This window comes from Nesoenas mayeri (genome assembly GCF_963082525.1).
Source record: "Nesoenas mayeri genome assembly, chromosome: 10".
NCBI lineage: Eukaryota > Metazoa > Chordata > Aves > Columbiformes > Columbidae > Nesoenas > Nesoenas mayeri.
The window spans coordinates 6,251,323-6,278,325 of NC_137560.1; the positions used below are offsets into that span (position 1 = coordinate 6,251,323).

General features: G+C 38.0%; 1 protein-coding gene across 6 annotated transcripts in view; it reads right to left on the minus strand.

Annotated features, from left to right (window-relative positions):
* Window positions 1–27,003, minus strand: part of IARS1 (isoleucyl-tRNA synthetase 1) — a 106,199-nt gene that overhangs the window by 29,363 nt on the left and 49,833 nt on the right. For all 6 annotated transcript variants that reach the window (XM_080350829.1, XM_080350824.1, XM_080350825.1 and 3 more), the window contains 10 exons: window positions 24,808–24,934; window positions 20,285–20,358; window positions 19,735–19,929; window positions 13,972–14,058; window positions 13,223–13,306; window positions 9,346–9,493; window positions 6,390–6,510; window positions 2,153–2,244; window positions 1,731–1,808; window positions 1,128–1,249 (listed from right to left, as the gene is read on the minus strand). In XM_080350829.1, coding sequence (XP_080206955.1) covers window positions 1,128–1,249; window positions 1,731–1,808; window positions 2,153–2,244; window positions 6,390–6,510; window positions 9,346–9,493; window positions 13,223–13,306; window positions 13,972–14,058; window positions 19,735–19,929; window positions 20,285–20,358; window positions 24,808–24,934 — 1,128 coding nt within the window. The remainder of the gene's footprint in view (window positions 1–1,127; window positions 1,250–1,730; window positions 1,809–2,152; window positions 2,245–6,389; window positions 6,511–9,345; window positions 9,494–13,222; window positions 13,307–13,971; window positions 14,059–19,734; window positions 19,930–20,284; window positions 20,359–24,807; window positions 24,935–27,003) is intronic.

The following is a 27,003-nucleotide window of genomic DNA, read 5'->3' on the forward strand; positions in this document are numbered from 1 at the left end:
AACGGAGCTGCAATGCAAAAGGGAAGTTTGCTTCTCTCCTAGTCGGTGAGTACCAGCGGACTGCAGCGCAGGCACTAACTTCATCCACTAACGTAGCACCAAGGCATTAATGCACAATTCAGTACTGCAATACTAGTGTCTCCTTTGGCTGGGCAAAAGAAAACAAAACAAAACACCACCTCAAAAAACCACCAAGCCAAAAAGCACACACAGCCCCCAAACCAAAACAACTTCAGGTATCAAGTTCTGTCTGGGTTGAGTCAATACCAAGATAGTGCAGAGCACAAGTCCAGTACAGCCACCATGGACCCAAACCTTTGAGACACACTGGCACTAACAAAAATCCTCATCCCTCAGCATCCAAAGAAATGATCTGCCAGGAAAGTTCTCTCTCATATTGTGCATCCTCTTACAAGGAAGTGGCAATCTCTGGACAATGGTCTAAATTCTTGATCTGAAGCCAAAAGAATTCACTCCTCTGGCTCTGTATGTGGTCCACACAAAACAATAATTCTAATCCACATGGGACTTGGCATCCGCATCCACTACAAAAGGCCTAGAGCTGGGGGATGCACATGTTCTTGTAACCATACAGCCTACAGGGAAGTTTTATAATCCTTTAGGATTCATATGTAGGCATTACAGCTCATAGTCAGCCCAAATTTTCAAGAGTAAAAAGGATATTCCATGCCCACCATAAGCAGGAAACATTCTGAGTTTGAAATATGCATTCCTCCTAATTGTTTTCCTTCATACCTGCAACCCTTGAATGCAGCACAAGGCTATTGTCGAAGCGTGGAGGGAAAATTCCCAATTGACTTTGACAGTGGGGTGTGAAGTATATTGCTAGTGAATTGTTCTCCTTCAGCAGAGATTAACATTAATCAGAGTTTAATCAAAACTTAAAACAGTTTTGCTTAGAGGAAAGAATGTGTTAACTATCAACCTAAAATTCTTCCTGAGGCAAAGGAATATTCACATTATTAAAGCAGCTTGTTTTCCCATTATGCAAAACTGTTTTAAACATAAGTAAGTGAAGAAGCACTGTTCTGTCAAACGAGAAAAAAACCACACAAATCTAACCAGAAACCAACCAAACCAAACCCCACACAACAGCTGTCTCTTACCTCACTTGGGGAAGCATGAGGTAGTGGATGCTTTCTGTATTCCTTTCCTGAACCGAGGCCGGATCAATAAGTGTTTTCAGATTCTGGTACATCAGCTCAGTGATAAATGGAGTATATGGTGCCTGCAACATTGGATTCGATCATAATCTTTTCTTTATTGTTTGTCCATTCTGAATCACTAATACTTATTAATTGCATAAGGACAGTTCAGCAAAAACAATGCTTACACAGCATCTTCTGTGCAGAACTGTGATGTTCTTCAAAACATTGACTGAAATAAATGATGAAATTGCTACTACTTATTCACCTCCTTCCTGAGATTTACATTTTACTTTTATGCATCAGATAAGAAATCATAATGTCTCTTTATCAGCCAGGTGATACTTGCATTCTTTATAGTACTGTGGGCCAGATAAGCTAATAAAAGGTGGATGTAGAAAATGAAACTGTGCTACACAAACCAGTAGCAATATGTTTTTTCTTCCCATGTGTTCAGTTTCTGTAGCTCTAGTTTCTACAGTCTGCTTAGACACAAAGATGCATGCTTTTAGATTAGCTACATTAAAAATGTCAAAAAGTTATAGGGGGCTGTAATTCCCTTACCATAAGTCTGCACATGGAGAACAAAACACTAAACAAGGTTTCCAAGGCCATAATGCAGTCTTCAGTCCCATTCTCGCCCTATTCAAAGAATTCACCAAGAAAAAACAAACAAACAACTGCAATTTTAGGATCAGGAAGTGCACTTCAATAAACTTCAAAAATTTCTTACATTAATACAATAAACTGTTTTCCTAAGCTGTATTCATTTTGCTCAAACCCCTTCCGCATGTGAAACTGAGTTATGGAGCATTTCATTTGTTTGGTCTTCCTCATAAAGCAAAGAGAATGAAAAGCATCATGCTACCTTCTCATTCCCACTATCAGGTACATGCTGACCACACTGAAACCACAGCATAAAGATTTTGGGTAATGCTATAAAGCTGCTATGGATTCAACTAACAGACTACGAAGCAGATACCTACCTTTAGTCTTCTGCGGTTCATTCTAACATACCAGTTGGTCAGAATATCAACAAACTTCACTAATCGAGGGACCACAGTGTACAGCCTGTAAGCTAGAAGGAAGAATGTTTCCTGGAGTTAGTATTTGCCCTTTGCATCACACTCCTCACTTAAAGAAACACATTATCATTTGTAGCTCCGGTGTTGAACATAAAACTTGAGCAGAAGCATGTATGTTAGCAAGATCCAAAAAGCGATTAGACATACTAGTATGTTAAAGCCATATTTTTGAACTTGCACATGTCATCAGTTCTCATGCTTCAAGACAAATACATCTACCACCAAATTGCTCCCCTAATCCTACACAAACACGCATTATGGAAGCCTTATGCTTTTATCTGACTCGTAAAGAGGATAGTGGATAAGAGACTATTAATCGCAAAGGATTTGGCAAATCCTAGATTTGCACATGCTGTAAATACAGCCAAGTCACTAGAAGTTTAACAGAAATTAATGTAGAATCATACAATAAAATTTTATTACCAATTACTGCCAACATTTTCTTTCCTGTTTGCCAAGTTTAAAATGAGACACCTATTTCAATGAATTCTCCCTGAATTACTCGCAATTTTTTATTATTTTTCTAAATAACACAGGAGGCTAAAAGAATGTAAAGTAACAGCAAGTCTGATGAGGTAAGAAGATAAACATAGCTCTATTTTCAAGTTCTGTGTAACTTAAAAGCATGGAGGACTGCCAGCATGAAAAAGAAGGTCATCATGAGCATCACTATGCAACTGGGAAAACAAATTTCAGTTGTTCACAAGAGAATGGGGGGGGAAGAGTGAGAAGGGACCTTAAATAGGACTCGCTTTTCTAAGGAAAAACTTATCTATAACTTCTCTGAAAGCAAAGAGCATTTTGATCTCTATTCTGAATAAGTTTCATCAATCAAGCAGCTACTGAATAAAATGGAACTTTGCTTTAAAAGCCTCACCACACTTTTCGTTGTATTTTCTAAAATAGAAGTGTTTTTAAAGGCAGAGTACTTGTATTTAAATCTAAAAAGGAAATGCTCAGAAGATTCATGCCATGGTGGGGAAGACATTATTTCTGTGGGTATTTGTATTCCTAAAAAATTCCCAGCTCTCTTCTAGCTATGCATTATCTAGTTAGGAGACTGCTTAAAAGCAAACAAAAAACCTCAAAATAACCACCCGCCAGGGACAGTGTTTCTTTAACAAGAGATTCAAGCTAGCCTGGAAATGTGCATTTTTCACCTCAGTAGCTGTAATCCCAGTTCACAAACCAAACTGTAGAATCTTATTTTTCCAGACTCAAGCAAAAGGCGTACATGACCATGGAACCACACGCACACACAAACTTCATTTCAGGCATCAGGAGAAAACTTGTTTTGTAAAATCATTTATCGTATTGGGCACTTTTAGTAGAAAAAAAAAAAAAAAAAGGCTTAATAACTCTTACTGTTTTAAATATGGAATTTTAACCCCCACCTTCAAAATCACAAAGAATTGCTTGCCCTATTACCTTCCATAATATCTTACAAATATCTTACTATTGCCCTATTTATCAAAGGGCCCAAATCCCAGGAGTTTCCATTGTAACAGATGAAGTTCAGTGGAGAAACTATGCGACTCTTCAATAGCTAATAACTCCTTTGGTTGGTTAGGCCTTGCCCAAGTTTTCCTCTGCTCTCTAAAGCCCCCAAAGCTGGAGTGTGCACAGGTACCGTCCCCTGCCCAGCCTCAGGCTGCTCAACTGAGGACAACGCTGAACTGTCAGGGACTCCATCTATGCTGAAATACTGCTGGCTATTCAAGCTACTGCTAGAAACTGGGGCAGAATTAACATGAGTTTTACTTAATGGCAACATTTTTCTAGAGGCAGGCAATCGGAGTCAAATTTAGCTCTACTCTAAAATACACTTGATTAAATGGAAGCAGCTCAGCTCAGTTGGAACACTTTTCTGGTCAGTGGTGTTTCCTTGCCATTTGGAGTTTGAAGGCGGCACGTTCCTACACGTGATCAGAGGGGCGCAGGGACAGCGTGTTATGATGCACACCAGGCCATTGCTTTGACAGATTGTGCCCAAATGTCACCTGCACCCCACTGCCTCACCACGATTTTAGACATGGTAGACAACACATTTTTTAATGCATCTTGCAGATAACATTGTATGGCATTATTTAGCGAACGTAATCATTTTATGCTCACATCATGCCACATCTACAATAGCTTCTTCATTTGTATATTCTTTCATTATTATTATTATTTTCAAAATCTTGGCTTCTAAAATGCAGCTTGTGTAAAGTATTTATCACCTTTACCCAGCATTTGAGGTTATCATTCACCGTTATATTCTTCCCTTGCCTCTTCCTGACATTTCTCCTACTTCAAGTCATATGAAGTAGGAAACCTTTAAAAAAATAACAAACCCCAAACTGATTTTTTTAAAAAGGATTGGCACAAGAGTATCACGTTGCACTACACAAATTTACTGCATTATATTATCTGTCTGACTGAATTCAGAGTTTACGCAGAAAAATAATTTGAAAATCATGTTTAGTAATCACTTCCAAATGAGACGTGTCACTCATTTGATGAGCACATGTTATCTCCATCTAACATATGACAATAGCTTTTAATATCAATACTACAGTCTTTAAAGTCTTTACATTGTCATTTTCCAACAGGAATTTTCTACTCCTGTTTCAAAGGATCTTCTTGTTTTGTAAAGATGCCAGCTGACACATCCCTTTTTATTTGTTTCACCTTCCTCTTCGAAATCCAGAGCAGAGAATTAGAGTTCCTACTCATCTTCCTGCAAATGCTATTCTGTTTGAACTATGCACTAACGCAAAATCCCAGGAACAAAGTCATTCACAAATTAATAAATTCACTATCCTGCAATGTATTTTGCTCTTTACTTGCAGCATGTAAACTTGCCCAGTCTGTGCATATTTCTGTTCGGCAACACATGAGACTGAATACACACTACCAACAAATTTCAAGGACAAAACTTCTGTGAAGAAGTCACATTTTCATCAACAACAGACAGCTTTTAATATATTCTAGTTTTGGTAGCTTGAGGATTCTTTCTTCCTTTAATGAAATCTTCTTAGATGACCTCATCTGACTTATTTTATTACCAAAATGTCCAACTTCATCTACTGTCACAAGATAAAACTCCTCTTACTGGTCTTGGTAAGAATGAACATGCAGCTCTAAGAGCAGAAACACAAGAGATGACCAAAGCAGAGGACAACTGTCCTGTGTCCTCAAACTCAGATCTGACATTTAGCTGTTTCCTTATTATCTATTATCCCACTAATACCTTATTTTCCCAAGCCCAAGAACACCTGCAGAAGGCTTCTGAAAATTCTTCAGAGTCAATTTCAGATGACTGGCATCAGCAGGGTTGGAGGTTTATTCATACACAAGGACTACAATGGCAAAAGCCACTTTCTTTCCAATATCTACATTTCTAGTACCCTTAAAGGCACAAAAACCTCTGCAAATCCCACCGTGACTTTACCTGCAAATTTGCAAGCTTGCTGGATCAGACTAACTACTTCAGGGGACTCTTGCAGCACCTTCTCTTTGCAGTTACTATTGTCTTAATATTACGTGATCATTGAGAGGCATGGGATGATGAAAAAGACAACATGAAGGAAGAAAAACCAGGAGAGTATCTTTTTATGGCTATGCAATATGCTAATGCCATTCCATCCTGCTGTACACACTCCCAATATGATTACAAAGAAATTCTCTCCAGGGAACTGTGCAGAGGAAAACTTATTCCCTGTGCTCATGTACCTCTCAAAATTATTTTACTTAGCTGACAATAGCTCTGTCCATTTTATCTGTTTTTTTACAGCTTCCCCAAATTCTATTTGGCTTCCTTTTTACTGCTGTCTTTCAGTTACTATTATAATATTATTAATTGCTCCAAGCACTGTATAAGAGGTTGTTACGGCAACAAGCTACATGAGTGCGCTCATAGGATTAGCTGTGACAAAAAAAAGCCTCATCACTTTTTGAAATCTCATGAATAAGCGTAACAAAATCTGTATTAACACCCAGGAAAGCAGCATTCCATGTATTATGGTAGCTGGTTAAAGATTTCCTTCATCTGAACTTTAAGTCTCATGTGGAATCTGGAAATTTCTGGATGAAATGGCTAGTTCTCTAATCAAAAATTAAACACCCATACATACACCCGACCAAACGTGCATACCTGCCATTTCAGCTTTGAAGAACTGAATGAGTGATTGGGTGAAAGAAAGAATCCACTTATCCATGATGTTATTGCTCTCCTTAACTGTGTTCTCATTGTAAAGGAATTCTCTTCCCTCATCCTATCATCAACATAAAAACACAAAACACATCTTAAGTCATACGCGTATATATTCAAACCTCTATATAGAACCACCTGCCAGCCACTATTATTTTCTCACCTTTACTGTGTTACACTGGTTCCTTAAGAAAGAAAATTAAATTCCAGAAACATGTAAGAGAAATGGCTAAGGAAACCCTGACTCCCACTGCTCTCGATTTCACCACACCGTACCTTCAGCTACAAAGGAGGTCAGTTACTCGGATCTGTTCAAAGACAAGAAGCAGTACAGCACACAACACTATGCAGTTGTTCCTTCCCTGTTTGCAGGATAAATCACATCTTCCAGACACAGGGTAGGACCCTGGAATTTATAGAACTCTTTCATCTAGGAGAATCCGAAGCGTTTACAAGAAATGTACTACAAAGATTAATTCTGTTTGGAGAAAGTGTGTATAAACATAATTATTTTTTAAGAGCATGTGACAATTTCAACAGATTAAACCACAGAAGAGGGTAACAACCCCAACTGAAAAAACAGGTGGAAGTTTAAGGCATCCAACATGCAAATAGTACCTTTGGTTGCTTTCCAGAATACTGATGTTTGCACCCATCTGAAAAATTTCACAACACTTTGCTGATTCTAGGGCATTGCAAGTAAGACAAGTAAGTGCAGCTGTCAGTGCCTATAGCCTGACTCTCTTCCCTGGGAACATTCTTACGACTGGTTTAAAACAGGAGGTTTATATTTTCAGATTTACAATCAGTATTTGACATCTAGTATTAAGTATCTTTGGACTTTTCCTTCCTTCAGAGTCCAGATGAAAAATCTGGTTGGATTATTCAACCCAGTATTTATGCATCCACTTACACAGCATAAAGGAGAAGATTCCTAGGAAAGAAATGCATCTGCACACCCACAAGTGCATCGGTCCAGTGAGAGGTCAGCAATCATTTAACCAACTACAATTACTGTGGTAACTACAGTAAGCATAAAATTAATATTAGACTTAATCCAGGACACTGGGATTGTAGTTTGTCTTCCAGGAGGCAGAATACAATGAAAAAGTTGTTTAAGCCTGTGTATGAAATCTAATTTAAGCACTATCACCTCTAACAGCACATTCTTTTGCCTAATATGGTGCATAGGGATGGTTTCTAGACATTTAGAAAGAAAAATTACATGGGCCGAATTACCAAAAATATCTGCTTAAGCACCTGGATTTTCCATTGAGGTCTTCCATCCCCAATTTGGCTTATCTTGCAGGATTTAATGGGATCACAGCAAAAAGCTGCAAAGCACGCTTCAGATAATCCAAAGGTCAAACAGGAAAAACTGAAATATACTTTTGGGACAACACTTAAGTCTCTCTGATGAGAGATGCCTAGAGATCCTGAGAGAAGATCTGTTAAATAGCAGGATCTGAAGTTATCAGACTTTCTTCCCAAAAGGCGTCGTTAAAAAGATAAAACCATTTATTTACGTCAGCTCTTTACTGTACTATTTACTGAAGTCAGCTGTCGTTATTGCTTCAAATGGCAGCTCTCCAAAGTGATTAGGCTGCTACTGCAATTTCAGGTGTAGTATAAGTTTTGAACTGTTTGGCTTAATAGCCACTCTCCCATAAAGGTCTCCACTAACAAGTGGTAACCTTCCATCATTTATCTTAGCTGAAAGATTAAAATTGGTTTCAACAGAAGCTATACAACATACCCATGAAATCTTCAATTTAAATGAAAAATTACTAAAAGAAAGGAATTTTAATCTTGCTTTCATTCTGAAAGTGTAGAAACTCGTGTCACTCATCCAGAAATTTTTAGCAGACTTCAAATGTAATCTACAAGTCTAAAGCATTATTGCAGATGATTTACCTTCTTTTCCATTTCATTTCATTTTTTTTCCTTAAGTTGTATTTATAAGTTAGCTTTAAAAAAAATGAACTGTCATGTTACAGAAGGCAATCTTTTGCTGTGGCTAATGTATTCAGTATCAAGTATTCCCAAGTTAAACATTTTTATGCAGATTCATAATTAAAGTTACAGTAAATGAGTTAGCTCAAGAAATTGTCACAGCAGACACTACTGAAAATAACTTTATTTTCATTGCTTATTTGCAGTTCTATTTGTGTCAAATCTGTGCGCTATTCAATGTTCTCAGCGCAGAGACACTTGCAGTCCAGCTGTCACCTCCGACAGCACCCTCCCTGTGATGTGCCATGCCTCACCACACCATGTGGGGTGACAGCAAAGCAAAAGCAGCAGCACCAAGGCAGTATTCATGACACCTACTGCCTCCAAGCTACTACACAAACACTGATAAGACGACTACTAGAAAACCAACAAGGTTTAGTAGGAACATTTCAGAAAGATTGCCCCAAGCACATGTGGTACCTGGCTTTTAACTTGTGTTCAGCAAGGTGACCAGCAGCAGATCATTGCTGAGTAGGTATTAACCCCACAAACTCAAAGTCCTGATCTTGTTCTCCAATTTCAAGAGTACAAATGCAATAGCATTATCTCAAATAAAGGGGAATCAAGAGTACCCTACTCTGAGAAATGACAGCTGTTATGTCTTGACAGTCTTCTATGTTCCACTCCTCCTTTCTGTATAATAAACTGGGTCAAGAAAAGATGCAGAGTGCTGAGCTTTATAAAGCAGGGTACAAACAGCAAACACCACATAAATCAACAGCAAGCATCCAAAACCTGACCTAACTTGAAAGTCAGCCTTGCATTGAACAAGGGGACAAAGATCAGATGACTTCCAGGGGTCCCTTCCAATCTAATTTTCTCTACAACAGTGGAAAATACAGAAAGCTCCTTTGACTTGGCTTTTCCACGCTCAAGAGATCCATACCTTATGCTGCAGGATCTGAACATTCTGAACAAGGAAGCGATACGCATTGTACCAGGGCAGGAAGACATCCTTCAGTATATCCCTTACTCCTTCCTCCTTAAATCTCAGATTTTCAGCTCTTACCACAGGAGAATTGATCAGGTATAACCTGCAAAATAAGAAAGCAATACTTAAAAGCTTAAAACTGCATACAGTGATAGAAATGCACTTGAACATACAGTAAACCCTAGAGAGCTGCATAGCAAGAGAAAGATACCCCAGGAAGCAGTTTTGCACCAAGCACTCTAAGGAGGACAGTATTTGTAAGCCTGTGACATACTGAACATATGACAGATTACCTCCTAGTGCTACAGGATTATTTTTGTGATACTGCATATGGAATTTGAATTAGAATTTAAATTTTCTATTTTACTCTAGAAGTTATTTGAAGTAATAACACATGCTCAGACACTGTCACAGTATAAACCAAGCATTGGATGCACGGAATTAGTTTTCATCTTTAGAACGGCACCTATTGTTTTGGTAATATTTTGAATTCTTTGACAATGACACAATACCTTTCTAGTCAAATTTCCTCAGTTATAAAAAGCTTTAGGCTCATTGTAAACACAGGACTAAGGAGCAAGGCAAAACAGGCAAATCAGAAAAGAAGAGAAGAAATTAATGTTTTAAAGAAAAATAGCCCAAGAAGACGATGAAGGATGAACCTCCTACCAAATCCAAATCTGCCTCATGCCCAGAAACAGCTCTGGGAGCAAAGCGGAGGGTTTGGTGACACCGAGTACGTATCCCAGCAGCAGCCTCTCAAGACTCCTGCCTGCCCCAAGGGCTTCATCTCTGCATGAAACCCCCCCTGGCAGGGAGATGCTCCTCAGCTCCAACCCTCTCAGGCTAAAAGCTCCTCATTTCAGAGAGACAGACACATCCCCCCTTCCTTGCTGGCTGCGAGTTCACAAAAAAAACCATTTGTATACTTTATGCCATCCTATTGCCTAAACAAATATTCTGTCTATAGAGACAAACTATCAAGTTAACTCAAAAAGAAAACAGGTCTTACTCAAGTATCAAAATAACTTGAAGGCAAACTTATTTAGATACAATTCATTTACTTTTCCAAATATGAGAAACAAATCAAACATTTTTTTTACTTTAAAGATTGTGGTGTTTATCAATAGAAATGCATTAACTCATTTTCTCACATTTTATCAACTTTAAAAATCCTGATTCTAAACTACTGTGTCTTTACAGGCCCTACTTTCAGGAGGCTTTAAAATCTTAATGGAGTTTGACACAGCACATTCAAGAATACCAGATCATAAATTCTAAAGGAGAGGGCTCCTTGCATAAAAATGAATACATAAAAATAGAGCTGCCAGAGTAAACAGACAGTAAAGCAGCACAGAAATGGGCATTTTCAGCACTGCTTTGAGAAGAAAAAAAAGAGTACTTTTAAACATACAAGAATACAAATTATAAATTTACAAAAGTACAGAACTAGTAATTCCTTAAATTAAACTAGAATTCATAAATATATATTTAAACCACATCTCCTATCACAATTATTTATGTGCTTATTGTTTATTTCAGATGTCAAGCATGACTGTGCTCGTCTGGCCCTGGGGTACAGCAGGATGCTCCAGGCCTTTTCCAGTTTGGGACTGACCCAGGACAATGACCGCTGCCAATCCCCTCCACTGTTTTCCTCCTGTGGAGGCAGCGATGCCAACTAATCGGAACTATGAAGGATCCACTAAATTGCTCCTTTGCACCCATCTCAACAGCACCTGCTGCAGAATCTGTCAGAGGTCTTCTTAAAATAGCTCTCAGGATGAGAGCTACACTGACTTACAATATGCGACTGTTAAAAGAATACTAATTTCCTGAATTATTCCAATGCAAAGATACTTACACTTATTGTACAGAAAGAGAAATAAGGCACCTGATAAAGGAAGATTTATATCAATTCCTTTCCATCTCTCTCAAACAACAGTCTGTGGCATCACATTATTTCTTCTGCACTTGAGAACAGATTGAGAGGGGAATGTAACACATCACTTCTAACAGCAATATCCCCCTCAGGGGACATGAAAACAAAGGTCTTGTAGATGTTATGACCAGCAAATTCTCTTTGTGATGCATTTCAACTTTGACACCTATCCAATCCAAGTCACAGGTCTTAGGAATATCAAAATACATCTGTTTTTGACAATTCTTACACATTTCACACAGGATTCAACTTTCAGAAAGTCTGAAGTTGGGGTGTTAAATTTACTGTGCTGTTACTTACGTTTGCCTTTTCTTCTCAACTCCATATTCATTTAAACAACTTACATATATATTTTCTGCTGATCTATTGATCAAGCTACTGCTGAGAATATTTCAAAGCTGTAGTTAAAATAAAACATATATGTTCTGCAAAAGCTAAAGCAACTCTGCAGGGAAACATTGCCAAGGAAAAAAACCCCTCGGTTGTAGCTTTTTCTATAAACAGAACACATCAAGTGCTTCAGTGAATAAGCAGAGACAACGGAATCGCAGAGCTGCTTCCATAAATGAACCTAGTCTGCAATGCTTTTTACTCTCTGTGTGGGTGTACGTATAAATAAATGTGACATTAAAGAATGAGTACACAGGCAGAAAAATGAATTAGCTTTTTGAAAAAAAAAAAAGGAAGTGTAACTTCTGGTGTTTGAGATTTTTGGTTTTGTTTTATGAAAAAGGCAGCGTTTTCAACTGAAACATCACCTGCAATTTAAAAATCTCTCATACTAGTAACGCCAACTCTTTTCACTCCATTTCAGTTCCAAATTCACTGATACTCCGCTAACACATCTTGATTATTTGTGAAGAACAATCTTGATCAAATTTAAGAAATCCACCCATCTTTCCATCATAAACATACATAAAACAATATAATAATGTTAAAGTGTGAAACAAGAAGGAACTTCACTTATTTTTAAACAACAACCATCTTTCTCAAACAAACAAGCACGACACACTAAGCTTTCATTCAGCCCAATCATTAATACGTGTAGTTATAACATACAATTCAATGCGTGTGATAGTTTAAGGTTTTCTGATATGTAGCAAGAATTACAGGGCTCTTGAGAAATGTGTAAGTAGTGTATTCCTGCAGTTATTAGAATGTCTTTATTATACCTTTACCATGAGGTACCACTTCATGCATGTAGTTAGTGCATTTAGCCAAAGTACCAGGCAACTGCATAATTACGTTTATACGTTTGGATAATTTTAATGAAACACTTGAACTGTGTTTAATCTCTGTTTGACCAGCACCACTTATATATACACATTAGGCTGCTCCACTTCTGCTTTTCTAGTTTCACTGCTATTAGGTATATACTGTAAACTTACATCAACAAAAAGAATCGCTTTCTCTTTAAAAAAAAAAGTATAAGCAGCAAGCAAACATTTCTGTGCATTATACAGTAATCCTTCCCTAAAATAATGATTTAACAGTAAACTAATAGTATCGTTCTCAAATACTTTATTGAAATGTTCATTGGGTCAGCTCAGCCCCTCAGCTGCCATAGCTGGCTCCATGGAAGCATTCTGCACAAACTGGACACACATTTTCTGACAAAAGGCCTCCAGTCAGCACAGCAGCTCTGGTTGTTACCAACCTTAAGGCAGATAAGAGAAACTTATGGAAAGTCCAGGCACTGTTACTATTGCCAGTTCTTTTGAGTGATCCGCTCTTTCAGCTGCTTGGCTGCCATAGTGGTCTAGAAGTTTCTAAAATTAACTTTTTTCCTACTGCAAATTGTCAAAACCCCATAAGGAGCCCTCCCAGTACATGTCTGCTAGGAAGAGAAAATGAACATATCAGATGGCACATTGATTAAAGAAGTCCTACCTTAGTGCATCAGCTCCATAACTATTCACGATACTCATTGGATCAGGATAATTCTTCTTCCTTTTGCTCATTTTTTGGCCATCACTAGAAAATATCAAAATGTAGGCATAAATTCCCAGAATTCTTGTAATACATGGATAAATAAAGAAAGCCCTTCAAATCCAGCTTCATTTTTCTCTCCTATTATATTCTTGGTAGCATAATCATAATTATATATTATCACATCATTTCAGCTCGACCGTATGACAAGAGGAACTGAAAAAACAACCCAAGAGGCTCCCAAGTTACAAATCTAAGCAGGAAAGTTGTCTTTCCTACCAAAGCTGAGGCAAGAGGCACTTGGTTTTGAATCAATCCCTCCAACACATCGGGAAAGTTTTACTTGAAAATAAAAGGAAACAAATCTAATTAACTGATTTAAAATTGCATCTAAAGCTACACTTATAATTGCCTTTACTCTGCATAACAGGTATCATTTATTTCCTGCTCTTTCCTATTCTGACTTGTTATATGTTTTCTCTCTCTAGGACTGACTAATCCTGCTGGAAAGAACCTCGTGCAACACGTAGCTGGGATATGGAAACCTCACCCTCCCAGGTGCCTCTCACCTCCTGCAACACCGATATCTCACTGACAAGCCTTAACATCTCCCAAGTCCATTTAAGATTTAATTTACAATTTGCTTGGACTTATCTGAAATAGTATTTGACTGAAAATCTGTTCAGGGAAGAACTGACTGACATACCAACCTGGCAAGAACAAGGCCATTCACAATTACGTTCTTGAAAGGAGGCCTTCCAAAAAGAGCTGTGGACAGCACCAGCAAAGTGTAGAACCTGAAACAAGACACAATGGAAATGTGACTTTCTAAATACAAGTCCTTCATTACAAAAGAAATATTTCATTACATTGTTTCACTCTAGCAAAGTTAATATTTAAGTATGTGGGACATTTCTGTGACAAAGAGTCAAAATAGGAGCTTATTTTAAGTGGACCTTTTTCCTCTTCATAGTCCATCGTGCTGTTTGCTCAGCTGTGACCCTACTAGCCCAAGAAGGCTGAAAAAAAATGTAACAGGAAGGATTTGGAAGGTTGTGAAGAATAAAATTGTAGCATTTTCCCCTTTAATACAGAAAGGAGAATTCTGTTGCTGATCAAGCTCTCTATTTGCTCACTGTAAGCCTCTGAACACAGGATCATTCAAAGAACAAACACAGTAGACAGGACAGATGTGTCTGCACGTGTGTTTGCAAAAGTCAGTGGAGCCTCCTTCCGATCCAAACTTAGCTGGTTAAATTAGCCATCACTAGAAACTATGAAAACATAGGTGTTCTCTGCAAAGGGCAGTATGGTGTGTGTGTGTGTGTGTGTGTGTCCCCACCATTTGATGTGTTCACCATACCTGTATAAAATATCTAGGACATGTAAGAAATCAGTGTTGGAACAAGCACAGGCACCTATTGTTTGATATGTCGATATATTATTATATCTGAGAAATTAAGTGGAGGTGCAAGATGATGTGATAATTTCATACTCAGGAGTCAGAACCTTCACCAAAGGAGGTATCTACATGCTTCTGTAACTGCACTGCTGGTAATTACTTTTAAGAAAATAACTGGAGGTTGGGCCCCAGCTTTCCTGGTTAAAAATGAGTATCACACTGACAATTGCTTAGCAACCTTAAAAAAGCAGATGATTATACAAAAGCTAATTGATTTAGAATAAGGCACAGGAGGTTATGCCTCAGAACTATGCATTTGCATGAAGATTTAGTGGCGAAACACTTCAGTTAAAAAAAAAAAAAAAAAGTCCATCTGTATATTCTGAAGTAGTTTTTATCAAAATCCTGCCTGCAATTGCAAAAGCATTACTCTGACACTTGAAAGTCCAAAGCTCTGTAAAGGTTGCTGTGCATTTACTGTCTTATATGACAGCTCTGATGCCTACCTCTCAGAGGCTTTTAGCTCTCAAAATTACCTCAATTCACACTGCGGGATACAAATTGTCTTTATTGAATTGCATTGTCATTTCATGAATTTCAACCAACACTCCTCCACCTGCACACGAACACATGCACTCAAAATCATCATCCTCGTTTGTAACCTTTTCTTAAGAAAACCCCTCAGCACAAACGTCTGAGCATTCGCGCAGATGACCGACACCTCGAGCCCACGAGACTGACAGTGTGTTACAAACACAGCTGGACTTCTTCCGTATGAAGGTACCACACTGACAAACTCCCATCACTTTCTGCAAACTGGTCACAAATTCTCATATTAGAGCATTTGCAAATTAAAAAGAACACACCAGAAGCAACTAGAAGAGATTTCAATACCGTTTGTATTAGGAAAATTGTACAGATGGACCGTGGGCTCTGAAAAAACACATGCAAGAACTTTTCCCAAATTTTATCTTATTTGCATTATCAAACCAAATGAGCCTCTGCAATGAGGTACCTTAGTTGATGACAGTTATGAGATTGTCCTGGAGATCCCCTGGTTTACACACTATTTTAACATAACTCTTCTCATTCCTTCTCAGATTATCCTTTTAAAAGAAATTCACCTCATTCTCTCTTAATATTTGCAAGGAGTGTCTCTCTGCACCTTATTTTTTAAATATCTTTGCCACATACTCATTTGTTTCTGACAGCTTCCTTGACTCTGCTGCTTAATCTTCCATTCAGCAAATCTCAGCCTGCTCTCGTTATGTCCTTGCAGACACAGAGCTGTCAGCCAAAACAACAGTAAAAAACCATTAATGGCACAGAGACAGAAGTGCACTTCTTTGCTCTTCTTCCCTTCTCTTGCACTCCTCCCAAAATGGAGAAAGCATTCCCTTTCTGTCTTCTTCTTGAAGAACTGTGGGTAAATTCATAATCCTGCGATTCATGCCAAAAACCTTCAGCTCTGAACTCCCTGTAAACCACCACATTCTGATCATGACTATAAATCATGTTGCACATCCCTATACATTAATACAATCCGAAATAGAGCCTTTCCTACCAACCCATCTGGACTGCCAGTCTTGCAACCCAACTTCTGTAAGATTTTTTGCTTTGGCCTTAACAAACGTAATTCAGCTCTTTCTCATATCCACGCAGAAAGTCATCAAAAAGATTGTTCTCCCAGCTCATCACCTTAGTCACACTCATTATCCCTTTGTCTCCCTTGACTTTCTCTCCATCTCTGTTGAGTCAAACAGAAGGCACCAGACCTCCACCTCCTGAGCCTTTCTCCACCTACCAGTCCTCACTTCACATCAGCTGCAGTCTCTGACCTGACACAAACCCAATCTTCATTCTGAATTTTAACACTATATAGAGTGCTTCAAATAAAAACCACATACTTTGCTGTTAACACTTCAGAACTCACCAGCTTGTTGTTTACTTAGGCCTATAATGATATAAGCTCTGTCATTCTCGCAGAAAGATACATGTGCCTTCTCTTCAAAATATCCTCATTTTTTTCCAAGACTTAAGGAAAGGTAACTAAAAGCCTAACAGTTTTAGAATGAGAACCACTCTTAAGAACAGCCTGAGACAGCTTTACCCTTTACCAAAAACACTCAGCCACCTCACTCACATCCTAGTTGCTTCTTTCTTACTTTCTTTCAGAAAAGGAAGCGCTCTTTTGCAGATCACAGAATACAGCTGTTACCAAAGCACTATCTTATTAACAGACATCAGTGCTGTGGGGAAGGTATCGCATCACATATTGAGGCAAGTGTTTCGATATTCCACCCACAAACAGATGAGACAGACTTGGGTATGGTGAGACTTACAGCAACTTCTATGCTGATGTTAAAAACAAAAAGCGATCTGCTCCAGATTGCATTGAGCAAGTGCCTATGTGCACATTGCCTGCAGTGCACAAAACAAGCCCGTGGGCTCAGACTGAAGCACAGAGTCACCACTGGCACTGGCACCAGCTCCAACTTCTCTTGTTGTTTTTCCAGGGCCAATCTTCAGTTGAATTAGTGGTGGGACTCAGTTCAACTCACTTTATAAACTAGAAGCATGATAGTTTAGCAGATCTGGATGTGGCATGGCACTCCAGCTAAGATTAATATCATACAATAAAAAGTCCAACTTGTGTAAAAATTACAAATGCATTCTTTAATGGTACTGGAGAGCTTCATTGGAAGCATGAGAGAACAAACGTATCTTTTCATCTGTCACGTCTCCCACGCACTTCACAGGATAGCACCGAAAGATACACCACAGTACGCATGTGACATATGAATCCACTGTAACATCTCAAACAGCTAAGCCCAAAACCTAAAATTTATCATTCCTCCTATGTTTTTACTGGAATTGTAACTACGAGGAATGGATTTTGAATCCACATAAAAATCAAAACCGTTTTTAATTCTGTTGAATTTCTACAATTCAGTAGTTCCCTTGCACAGAATACATATGATTACATTATAGAATTTTAAAAATTTGTTTTCACTTTTTGGCATCTATAATCAATCTATAATCAATTTCCTTTTATCTTTATCAAATGTAACAGAGAAAATCAGTTTCTGATTGTGCCTTTTGCATGCATTTTATACGTCTTTGTCACGAATTATTTGTCTCTTAAAAACAAAAATCACCACCACATCAAATTAAAAACCCAACAACTTTCTGGTTTTTTTTTTCAGGCAGAACATAAGAATAAAAAAGAGGAAAGACTAAGTTTTTAATTCTCCTTTTGTGGACATAATGAACGTTCCAGAAAGACAAATACAGGGAATCACTAATATTACAACTTCTCAAGCCGCTTTTCTCCATTCCTTCTTCATTCTAACACTGTACTGGCCCCCTCTAGTCCCCAGAGCACAGCTCCTGCAGAATAGGCCTTTTTTGTCCCAGATAAACAAAACCTATCACTCTCCAAGATGAAACAGGTATTATAGAAAATAATACAGTATATAAAACTCCATTTTATATTTCATATTTCCTAAATTAGCATTTGTCAAATTAACAGTGCTGTATCTACATGCTATATGCAACAGTAAAGAAAAAGTAAATGAAGAAACATAGGGTTCACTGTATATACTGGATCCAACATCCTTGAAGAGCAAGAAGCATCAAATAGTGACGTGCAAATGAGATCAGGCCATCCCTCTGCTCCTGGGGTTCATGCTGCTCAGCAGTACCTGGTTTTACACTAACGCCAAAAGTCACACTGACTAATGAGTGTGATATACAACTCTGGACAGCACAAAATTAAAGATTAACACAAACAGATGGTCTAACAAAGACTACTTTTGGGGTGGAAAAAAGAAATGACTATACATGCTATACATGTAAGAGGCCAATTCTAACTAAGTTCATCAGGTTGCCCTAATTATGACCCATGTGAAGTACTGCTTTGAGGATGCACAACAAACACCATGCACTAACTAGATAAGGTGGAGCTATATTCTGTAAAGTATTTAATAAACCATGAAGAGTCCATGTTTTACTAAGCAAGATTTAAGTGCTGTCTCCCTAACTGCCAAATTTGCAAATGTAACTTCTGCTTTGAGGACCTAGATAAGGGGATGCAAAGTGAAGAGACCCTTTACTATGTTCATGAAGCTTTTATTTATTTAGCATCACTCCTCAAACGTTTCCCTGCTCGAGTCTCCTGGCTTTGAGAGTATGTATAAACCCTGCTCTCAACTTCACAAACACGCAAAATGGCACCTCGTGCTGCTTTGTTTGGGTGGGCTGGTTGGGGGAGCAGAGGAGTGAGCAAAGGGAGGTACCAACTCTGCTCTGGAGGAATTTAGTTTGTTTAATACTAATAACAGGTTACTGAATGGAAGAGCTCTACTTGTACACAGTCAAATGGACTAATCTAGACAACACAAAAATTCATCTTAAAAATCTGTCATTCGCAGCCAACCTCAAACTTAAATAGAATAAACACTTAAAAATGTCAAAAGTAAAACTGTATGTCTGCGTGCATATATGCATGAGAACACTACCCAGAGAAAATCTGAGATTAGAGAAGAATTTTCATCAATGATTGAAAAGCATTTATCCAGACAGGAATCAAAGAAGCGGATGAAATTCACAGTTAGAAAATGATGAGACCTTAACAACACAAGATTTGTTGTTGTTGTTTTTTGGTTTTTTGGGTTTTTTTACCCACTCATAGAAACCCAAATTCAAATTTAATCTGGGGGGCAAAAGTACATTGGCTTGAAACCCTCAAAACATTGACTTCAATTTCAGCTGACTCAATTGCTGTTCTATTACTAGTAGCGAACTCAAACTCTATCAAAATTCAGCTTTTGAAATTCTTCCTAACCAGGCCAAAGATCTGCCCTATTACCTAATGTTTTCCACAAGAGCCAGGACAATTGCTTGCTAACACATCATCTTTCTGCAACAGTTTTGTCACCAAGCTTTAGAATACCTTGCATTTTACTGAAAAAAGAAATCATACGCTTATGTAGACAACATTCAAGGATCATCCAGATGTAATAGTGTTAGATACAGTGCAATAATATCACATAAAGTGGTAGAAAATTACCATCCTCTGGTTTGGTCAATGCCTTCAGCAATGAAGTCAGCAGGGAAAGCATCTTCAAGCTCTTTTTTGTTTTCAAATGGATAATGGACTTGTGCATAAGGCATGCTGCCGCTCTCGAACCAGCAATCAAAGACTTCGGGAACGCGGTGCAGTGAACCCTTTCCACAGCGTGAGGGGATGGTGAGGTGATCAATACTACGGGAAAGAAAAAGATTGACAAATTCTAAGCAAAACAAAATTAGTATAAAAGCACTGTGCTTGCACATCAGGTATGACAGAAGTTTGGCTTTTAATTTTAATGATTCTTCAAAAAAGTCCGCATTTCCTTTGACAATTTTATATTTTAAAGCTATTATAGAGATTTACTTTTTTTTGTATTATCAGTGTCCAAGACAGAAGAAAATTCAATTTATGCATGTTAATCGCGAATCTTAAATCCTCTTAGTACTGTCGCACTTTCCCTTAATCGTTTCCCAGGGTTTGGCCAGAGAAAAACAACAGTTCTTACGTATGTTCAACTATTTTGACAACGACTTAATCTGTGCCCAACCTTTCTCGATGGAGATCAGTGACTTTCACTCCAGACAGCTCTTCCAATTCCGCCATTGAACCAATACAAACTACCTGTTAAGAGACACTCAAGAAAATTAGGCAGTTATTTGCATACAGTAGCATTTATATTTTTTTGACATTAGACAGGAGACTTGTGAGTCAGTCAGTATCTCCTAGAGTAGCTGATACAGCTGAAAAGCCAACAAAAGTCCTGTACAACGTCCCCTTCTCCAATCTAACAAAGCAGCAAATGCTGTTAGAGACCACCGCCTTGATTTAATAGGAGACATGTCAGAATAATGGAGACTTCGAAGAACAAACATGTCCAATAACAAAAAGGGAAGGTTTTGTTGTTTGGTTGATTTTTTGTTTTGTTTTTCCTTCAAACAACCTACAACACAATCATCACCGAAAGTTCAGTGCTCCTGACTTTTTTACAGATAGGAGCTTCAGATCCCAGATTCCTCTTCTCAAGTTAAAGTAAGCAGCTAAATTGCTCGTAATTAAATAAGTGTTCCATCCCAGATACACAAAACTGTTCATATTAATGGCATTTTATTTCATGCGGTAAAAAAGTGTCACAAAGTGGGTGTTAAGAAAGGTACAGACTTCTCTTGTTTTTATTGCATCAACACACTATTTAAGAAAAAGCAAAAAGCTTTGGCAACAGACTTGCATGCATGTCATGAAATGTTGATGAAACAAATGATTCTGAAAAACTGTGTGTAGGAGAGAAGGAGAAAAGCAGAGCTTTCTTGGCTTTACATTTTCATCAAGTTTAATCAAGCCCTGTGGCCCCTTCTCAACTGGCAGGATTCATGACCCACAATCTGCTGTACAGGTCTGGGATTTCGGAGAGCCCGTCGATCCCATCTACAATTGCCATGGAAAAATCTGGTATCTGACAGACTCAGTAGGGAAAGAGTTAAAGGTACCAACATTAAGAAGCTGTAAGTAGGCTAGACATTTTTCACATAAGATAACTTTCTAAGTTGCTCTTCCGATAGAAGTCAGACCACTGTTCAGCTCCTATAGCTAGTGTTAAATATATGCATATGTACACGCACAGAAATTGTGACTAACCAAAAGGTTTTGGTGTATTTAATTCCAAAAAACTGTCATGAATTACATAGAAGACAGAAACTCAGTCTGATTTGTTTTTTAAGACGTGATTTTCTTAGTCTGATTCAACTGCTGATTTGCATTACTAATCACCATCTTTTACTGTTAAAGTACTTTTGAAATGTAATTTTTTCCATAAATTATCTATCTTATTTTTGTATAGGAAGTGAAGCATTACAATGATTATGATAGTCAAGTACAGCCTGCAGTTTGTATAGCAAACCACACTGGGGGATTGATCCCAGTTCAAAATACATTTTTATAAACAATTTTTAACCCAGACCTGTTCTTCATTCACCGTGTGGCCCCATAAGTAATTGTATAAGCTCAGGTGAGCAGGCAGCAGGTGCTCCCACTCCTCACTGCAAGAAGCAAACTGGTTTGTGTTCTCAAGCTGCTTTGTGTTCTCATATCAAAGCTACGGCTTTGGCCACATTTCTTCAGCAGCAATGCCTGCTTCTGTAGCCTGGCCCCTTGCCCTACTAGACACTTGTTCCTCCCCCATTTTATTTTTCAGGCAAATCTACTGCAAAACCAGCTCTATTAACATTTAATAGGGGACAGCAAAGATGGAAAAAAAATGGGCTGGGACCCAGGGCTGTTTAATCCTGTTTCAGCATCACTGAGACCTAATGTGAAATCAGAGGTCAAGGTTAAATACTTCTAATGAAATGAACATTAGCATTATATCTGGGATTATCCATGTAAACAGGAAGAATAAAGCCACCTGGCACCACTCATGGACCTCAATATTGTTGTGGCATGGTTCTGCAGCCCCTATTAAGTCAAAATGTTTAATGTTTGCGTTTCTTGATTTGCCATTTTAAGTCTATTAAATATCTATAGTTGAAGAATGAGGAGTGTTTGTAGTACGAAATAAGTCCATGCAGTGTAGCAGTATATCAGCAAGACATCCTGGCATCTTTAGAAAGCATCATCTGAATAGCAATTACTAAAAGAACTGACTAGAAGTGGCATTCTTCAAGCAGCCTCCAAGCAGACTGGAAACAGACCTAAGGAATTCCCTCTCCCTTCAGGAGAACATAGTCAGAGCCCTCTTGTTCCAAACCTGTTACACCAGACCGGGTGCACCAAAACTAGCAGAGGGTTAACGGTTTATGTGAGTGACAAGCAACGAAATGATCAGAGAATTTCCATAACACTGAGTATTTAACACTTCAATTTGTACGCAAGTCCTATGAAGTTAACTTATGCCTGTTTTATCAACTTGAATGCTATATTAAAAAACTTTATCTCATCTAAATGAGATGTGTTCCTCCACTGAGGAAATCATTGAGATTTCAGAGCTTAAAATGATGAACTGTCTGCAAAAATATGGTAATAAACACAAACTTCAACATTTAACTTCCATTATGCGTCTCTACCTGATAATTACACTAAAATAAAACTAAAATAAAAGCTACAATAAAACTGTGGGAAACCAGATATTGATTTGTAATAAAATTCACTTTAATACCAATTAATTCACCTTACTGTATATTAAATAAGGAACAGTTATTACTTCTCCAGGCTTTAATATGCACAGCATAATTGCATGCGACAAAGGGATCTTTTGAGAACAAGACCCGAATAGGAGGCTCTGCAATCTCACATGGCACTAGGCTGCAGGAAAACTCAGGTCAGGAAATTCTGAGTTAATATTATTCTATATGAGAGCAGATGTCACTTACACCTTAAGTTACACATCAGTTCCAACGGTATTCCATTTTTAAGCTATATCCCACATGCATAAAAAGAGACTGAATATTAAAAACCCCTAACTCGAAATTTCGCATGGTCTAGAAAACATACTCGACTACTGAAGCATGACATTCCGACTCTAGAATAAAAACAAATGTATAACACCGACAGATAAGAAGAATAGAGCTGTTGGTATTTCTATCATTATTCACACCACCAAGCCCTGAGGAATATTTGCAGCTAATTTCAAAGGAAAGGTCAGTCTTCCAAGCCAGACACCACATTGTTATTAAAAACAAATCAAACCTAAGAAAGCACAAAAATCTGTACACACCGGAATACAGACATGGGGAGACTGGACAGAAAATGAAATGTTATTAGAGGGAAGGAGTGGGAGTAATGTAACCTTCACACAATCTTTTCCAGCTGCAGAATGAAGTCTTGAAATACTTCAGCACAAAACTGAAAGCCTTTTCTCTATCTAAAAAAACCTGTTATACCAAACAAGGGACTTAATTTTTAACATTCATACAAAATTTTAGGTATAAGCTGTCAATCTTCAAACTAAACTTCAACTGTTATTTGAGAGAAGCACTTGCTTTGGCAGTAATTTAAAACACCTATAGCATAAATAGAATTCAAATACCAAGGCTTTCTTAAATATTAAATCATAATTGCAAGGAATATATCCCTCCCTTGCCCAATATCTCCCTGCCTACCAGCAAGCTTTCCAATCAAGGGGAAATTTTAAAAATGTTGTCGGGTACACTAGTAAGCAACAGTGTAGTTTAAAACAATAAGATACTTTTCCAGCATATGTTTTCCTAGTTGAGATCTTCCACATCTAAAAGAAAAAATAAAGGCTTGGGATGCTGCCATCGGTATTCACCTTCCATGGAGATCTGCCATTGATCACCATTTCCTCTTTCTAGGATGAGGAAGAATCATCACACGTTTCTAATGGAACCAGCCCACAGAGGGAAGGAAAAACAAAAAAAGGAGAAAAGAAAATACAAAAGAAACACACCACATGAAACTATTTTATCTTCAGAAACAGTTTTAAAACTTGGTGTTTTGACACTTAGAAAACAGCAGTCACCAAAACTGCGTGCGAAGCTTTCACTTGTGCAGTTAGCTTTATGCTACCCACTGCAGGGTACTTTACAACTTAACCCCCGCCCTGATTTCTAACATTCCCTTTATACGCTTTCATCGTTCCACTAGATTCGCATTTCTGCAGTCTGTTACGTTCACATTTATAGCACTACAAATACATATTTTCACCGTTCTACTGAGGTGGACTTGCTTTTACGCCTTCAGCTGTTCATCTGCCTTGAAGAACCAACCATCAGAATTTCAAAAGCAGACTGAAAATACTCAGATAAAAATCTCTTCCTACCCGTTTTCTCACCACACTTGTTATTTCCATCACTGCAAACTCTTCCAGGAAATAAAAGATCAATTCTACATAAAAACCAAGCAAAATTGCTTGCGGTTTTCAAGTAAAAGCAAAGAAAATGTGTATGGGCACACAAATGCACACATGCATCTATCACCTGTCATAGATATACACATGTCGCTAAGACATGTTAATAGAACTTAAGATTGCAGCAGACTCAGATACAATAGTCTATCAAAATAAGCAAACAAGATGTACAGATAGGCTTTCCTGTCAACTGGAAATTCTTGTTTTCTTACCTCTTCAAAATCGTCACTGACCCACAACGGGATGGGTGTTCCCCAGTACCGGTTTCTAGATATCGCCCAATCTCGTGCATCTTTAAGCCAGTTCCCAAAACGCTTCTCCCTCACGAAATCTGGAACCCTGTTCCAAAAATGAGAAAAGCATTCTTTTATCATGACATGCCACTTAGAAGAAAGATAGTAAGAAGGTTATATTTTATTTATCCACAAAATTCTGGCATATTGCATGAACTGGAACACACTGATATTGCAGCACTGGGTCCTGCAGGGCCTACAGACTTGCTGCTCAAGACATAACACCATTTCTTCTGCCTTTCCTTGGTCTTTGGGTAAGCTACAGAAGGGAGAAATACCATGTTTATTTTAGCCTAAAATAACTCGGTAAAAATATGTGCAACACACAACAGATTCATTAAGGATGAAACAATGGCCAGAATTCATCAGGATGGTCCAACACTGGAGGATTTTGGCTAAGGGTGGGTAGCAATGCTACTGCTTTATTTTACATACAGAAAAAAAAAGACCAGTTAGTGATTTTGGTGCTGAATGAAGTTACAAAGCTGCAAAAGCCTGGAGTAACAGCATCAAAGGCACCTTGCATTATGCACGGGCATCCAGGTATTTGCACATTACTTTCAGACTTGAGAATAAAGAAATCTCACGTTGATATATGCTACAGAAAAATCTTTTTCACGCTATTATCACCACTTATAATTCTCCAATTAAAAAAATACCACGTGCCCCAAACACAAAACCGTATCGATGCTTGCTTGCTAAAAGCTCATTTTGAGCACTGCTGGGCTCTGAGGGATATTAAAGACAAATTTTCATCACATGGAAGTGTCTTGGAGCTCAAAGGTTAACACCAGAATCCGATGCTTAGCAAACTTCCTGGATATACTAAGCAGCCTGATTGTTTGATTAGGAACCAATTGTTTTCTCTTATGATGTAAACAAATAATTAACAATACAATGATGAGATAGCAGATAAGGAAAAGCAATGGGTTTTGAGGTCAACAATATACTGCCTTCAAGCCTAAAGACGCATTTAGAAAGACCAACCTCAAATGAAACTCAAGGAAAGAATAACCTTAAGACAGCATCACAGACGCACAGAAGCTGTGAATGAACAGCCAACAAAAATACAAATAACCCTAGAAATGAGTTCTTGGGCAAACCATGGCAGGTTTGTTTTACCAGTGTAACTAGAAGGGCCCTTCAGTATGAACTGCATTTAGAGACCCAGAGTTTCTAAAGGAGGAGCAGCCAACCTACAGAAAACATGTGATCTCCTCTACCTTTTCTTTCTGAAGCTCTTAGTCCTCTATCAAATAATATTTTTTTGAAGAAGAAGAATTATTTTTAATCACAGATCAGCCGCAAGAGTAACAAAGATCAAAGAATCCTGTAGAAGAAAAATTAAAATAACAGATTCACACGCCACACTAAGATAGAGTTTGGCCCAGCAGCAGATTTATGAAACTAATACGAGCATCCCTCAAAAATCTACTGATGAAAATGAAAGCTGCTGTCTTTTACTGTTTTACCCATGATGATGCCATGGGGAGATGTAACAACTTCCTGATGCCAGTGTTGTCCTGGGTAGATAGACACTACCAATAAAAGACTCACTAAATATAAGCTTGAAGTTCCACAGCTTCACTAGTTATTTCTAGATCTACTTTCAGATGCCAAGTTATCATCTATGACATCTCTTAAACAAAACTGTAATATAAAAAAAAATTAAACAAACTCAGTAACTACTGTTTCACATGACATCTGTATTGCTTTTTTTTTCATTTACAAGTATATACAGGCTTGCACAATCTAAGAGTAGGACTCATTACTCTCAACTTGTGGTGACCTTAAGAGACCTTCTCTCCAAACACAAGTGGAAACTGTACAAAGAACATTAGCATTTGCCTAACATTCCACTAATGTGGAAAACTTCTCTTTACATCACTCCTAAACTAGTTTCCATTTTTCAGAAGTTGTTCGACACTGATTAGCTGAAATTATTAGTCCCATTTAACATAGCTAGAGGCTGAAACAATCCCCCAACGACATTAAAACACTAAGAGTTTCGACTCCGCTTCCTCAAAACATGCATGAAAAATTAATTTTATCCCCAAAGTGGACATTAACCACAAAAATGTATGTGGTGTGATCTCTCTCTCACTCTCTCTGAGC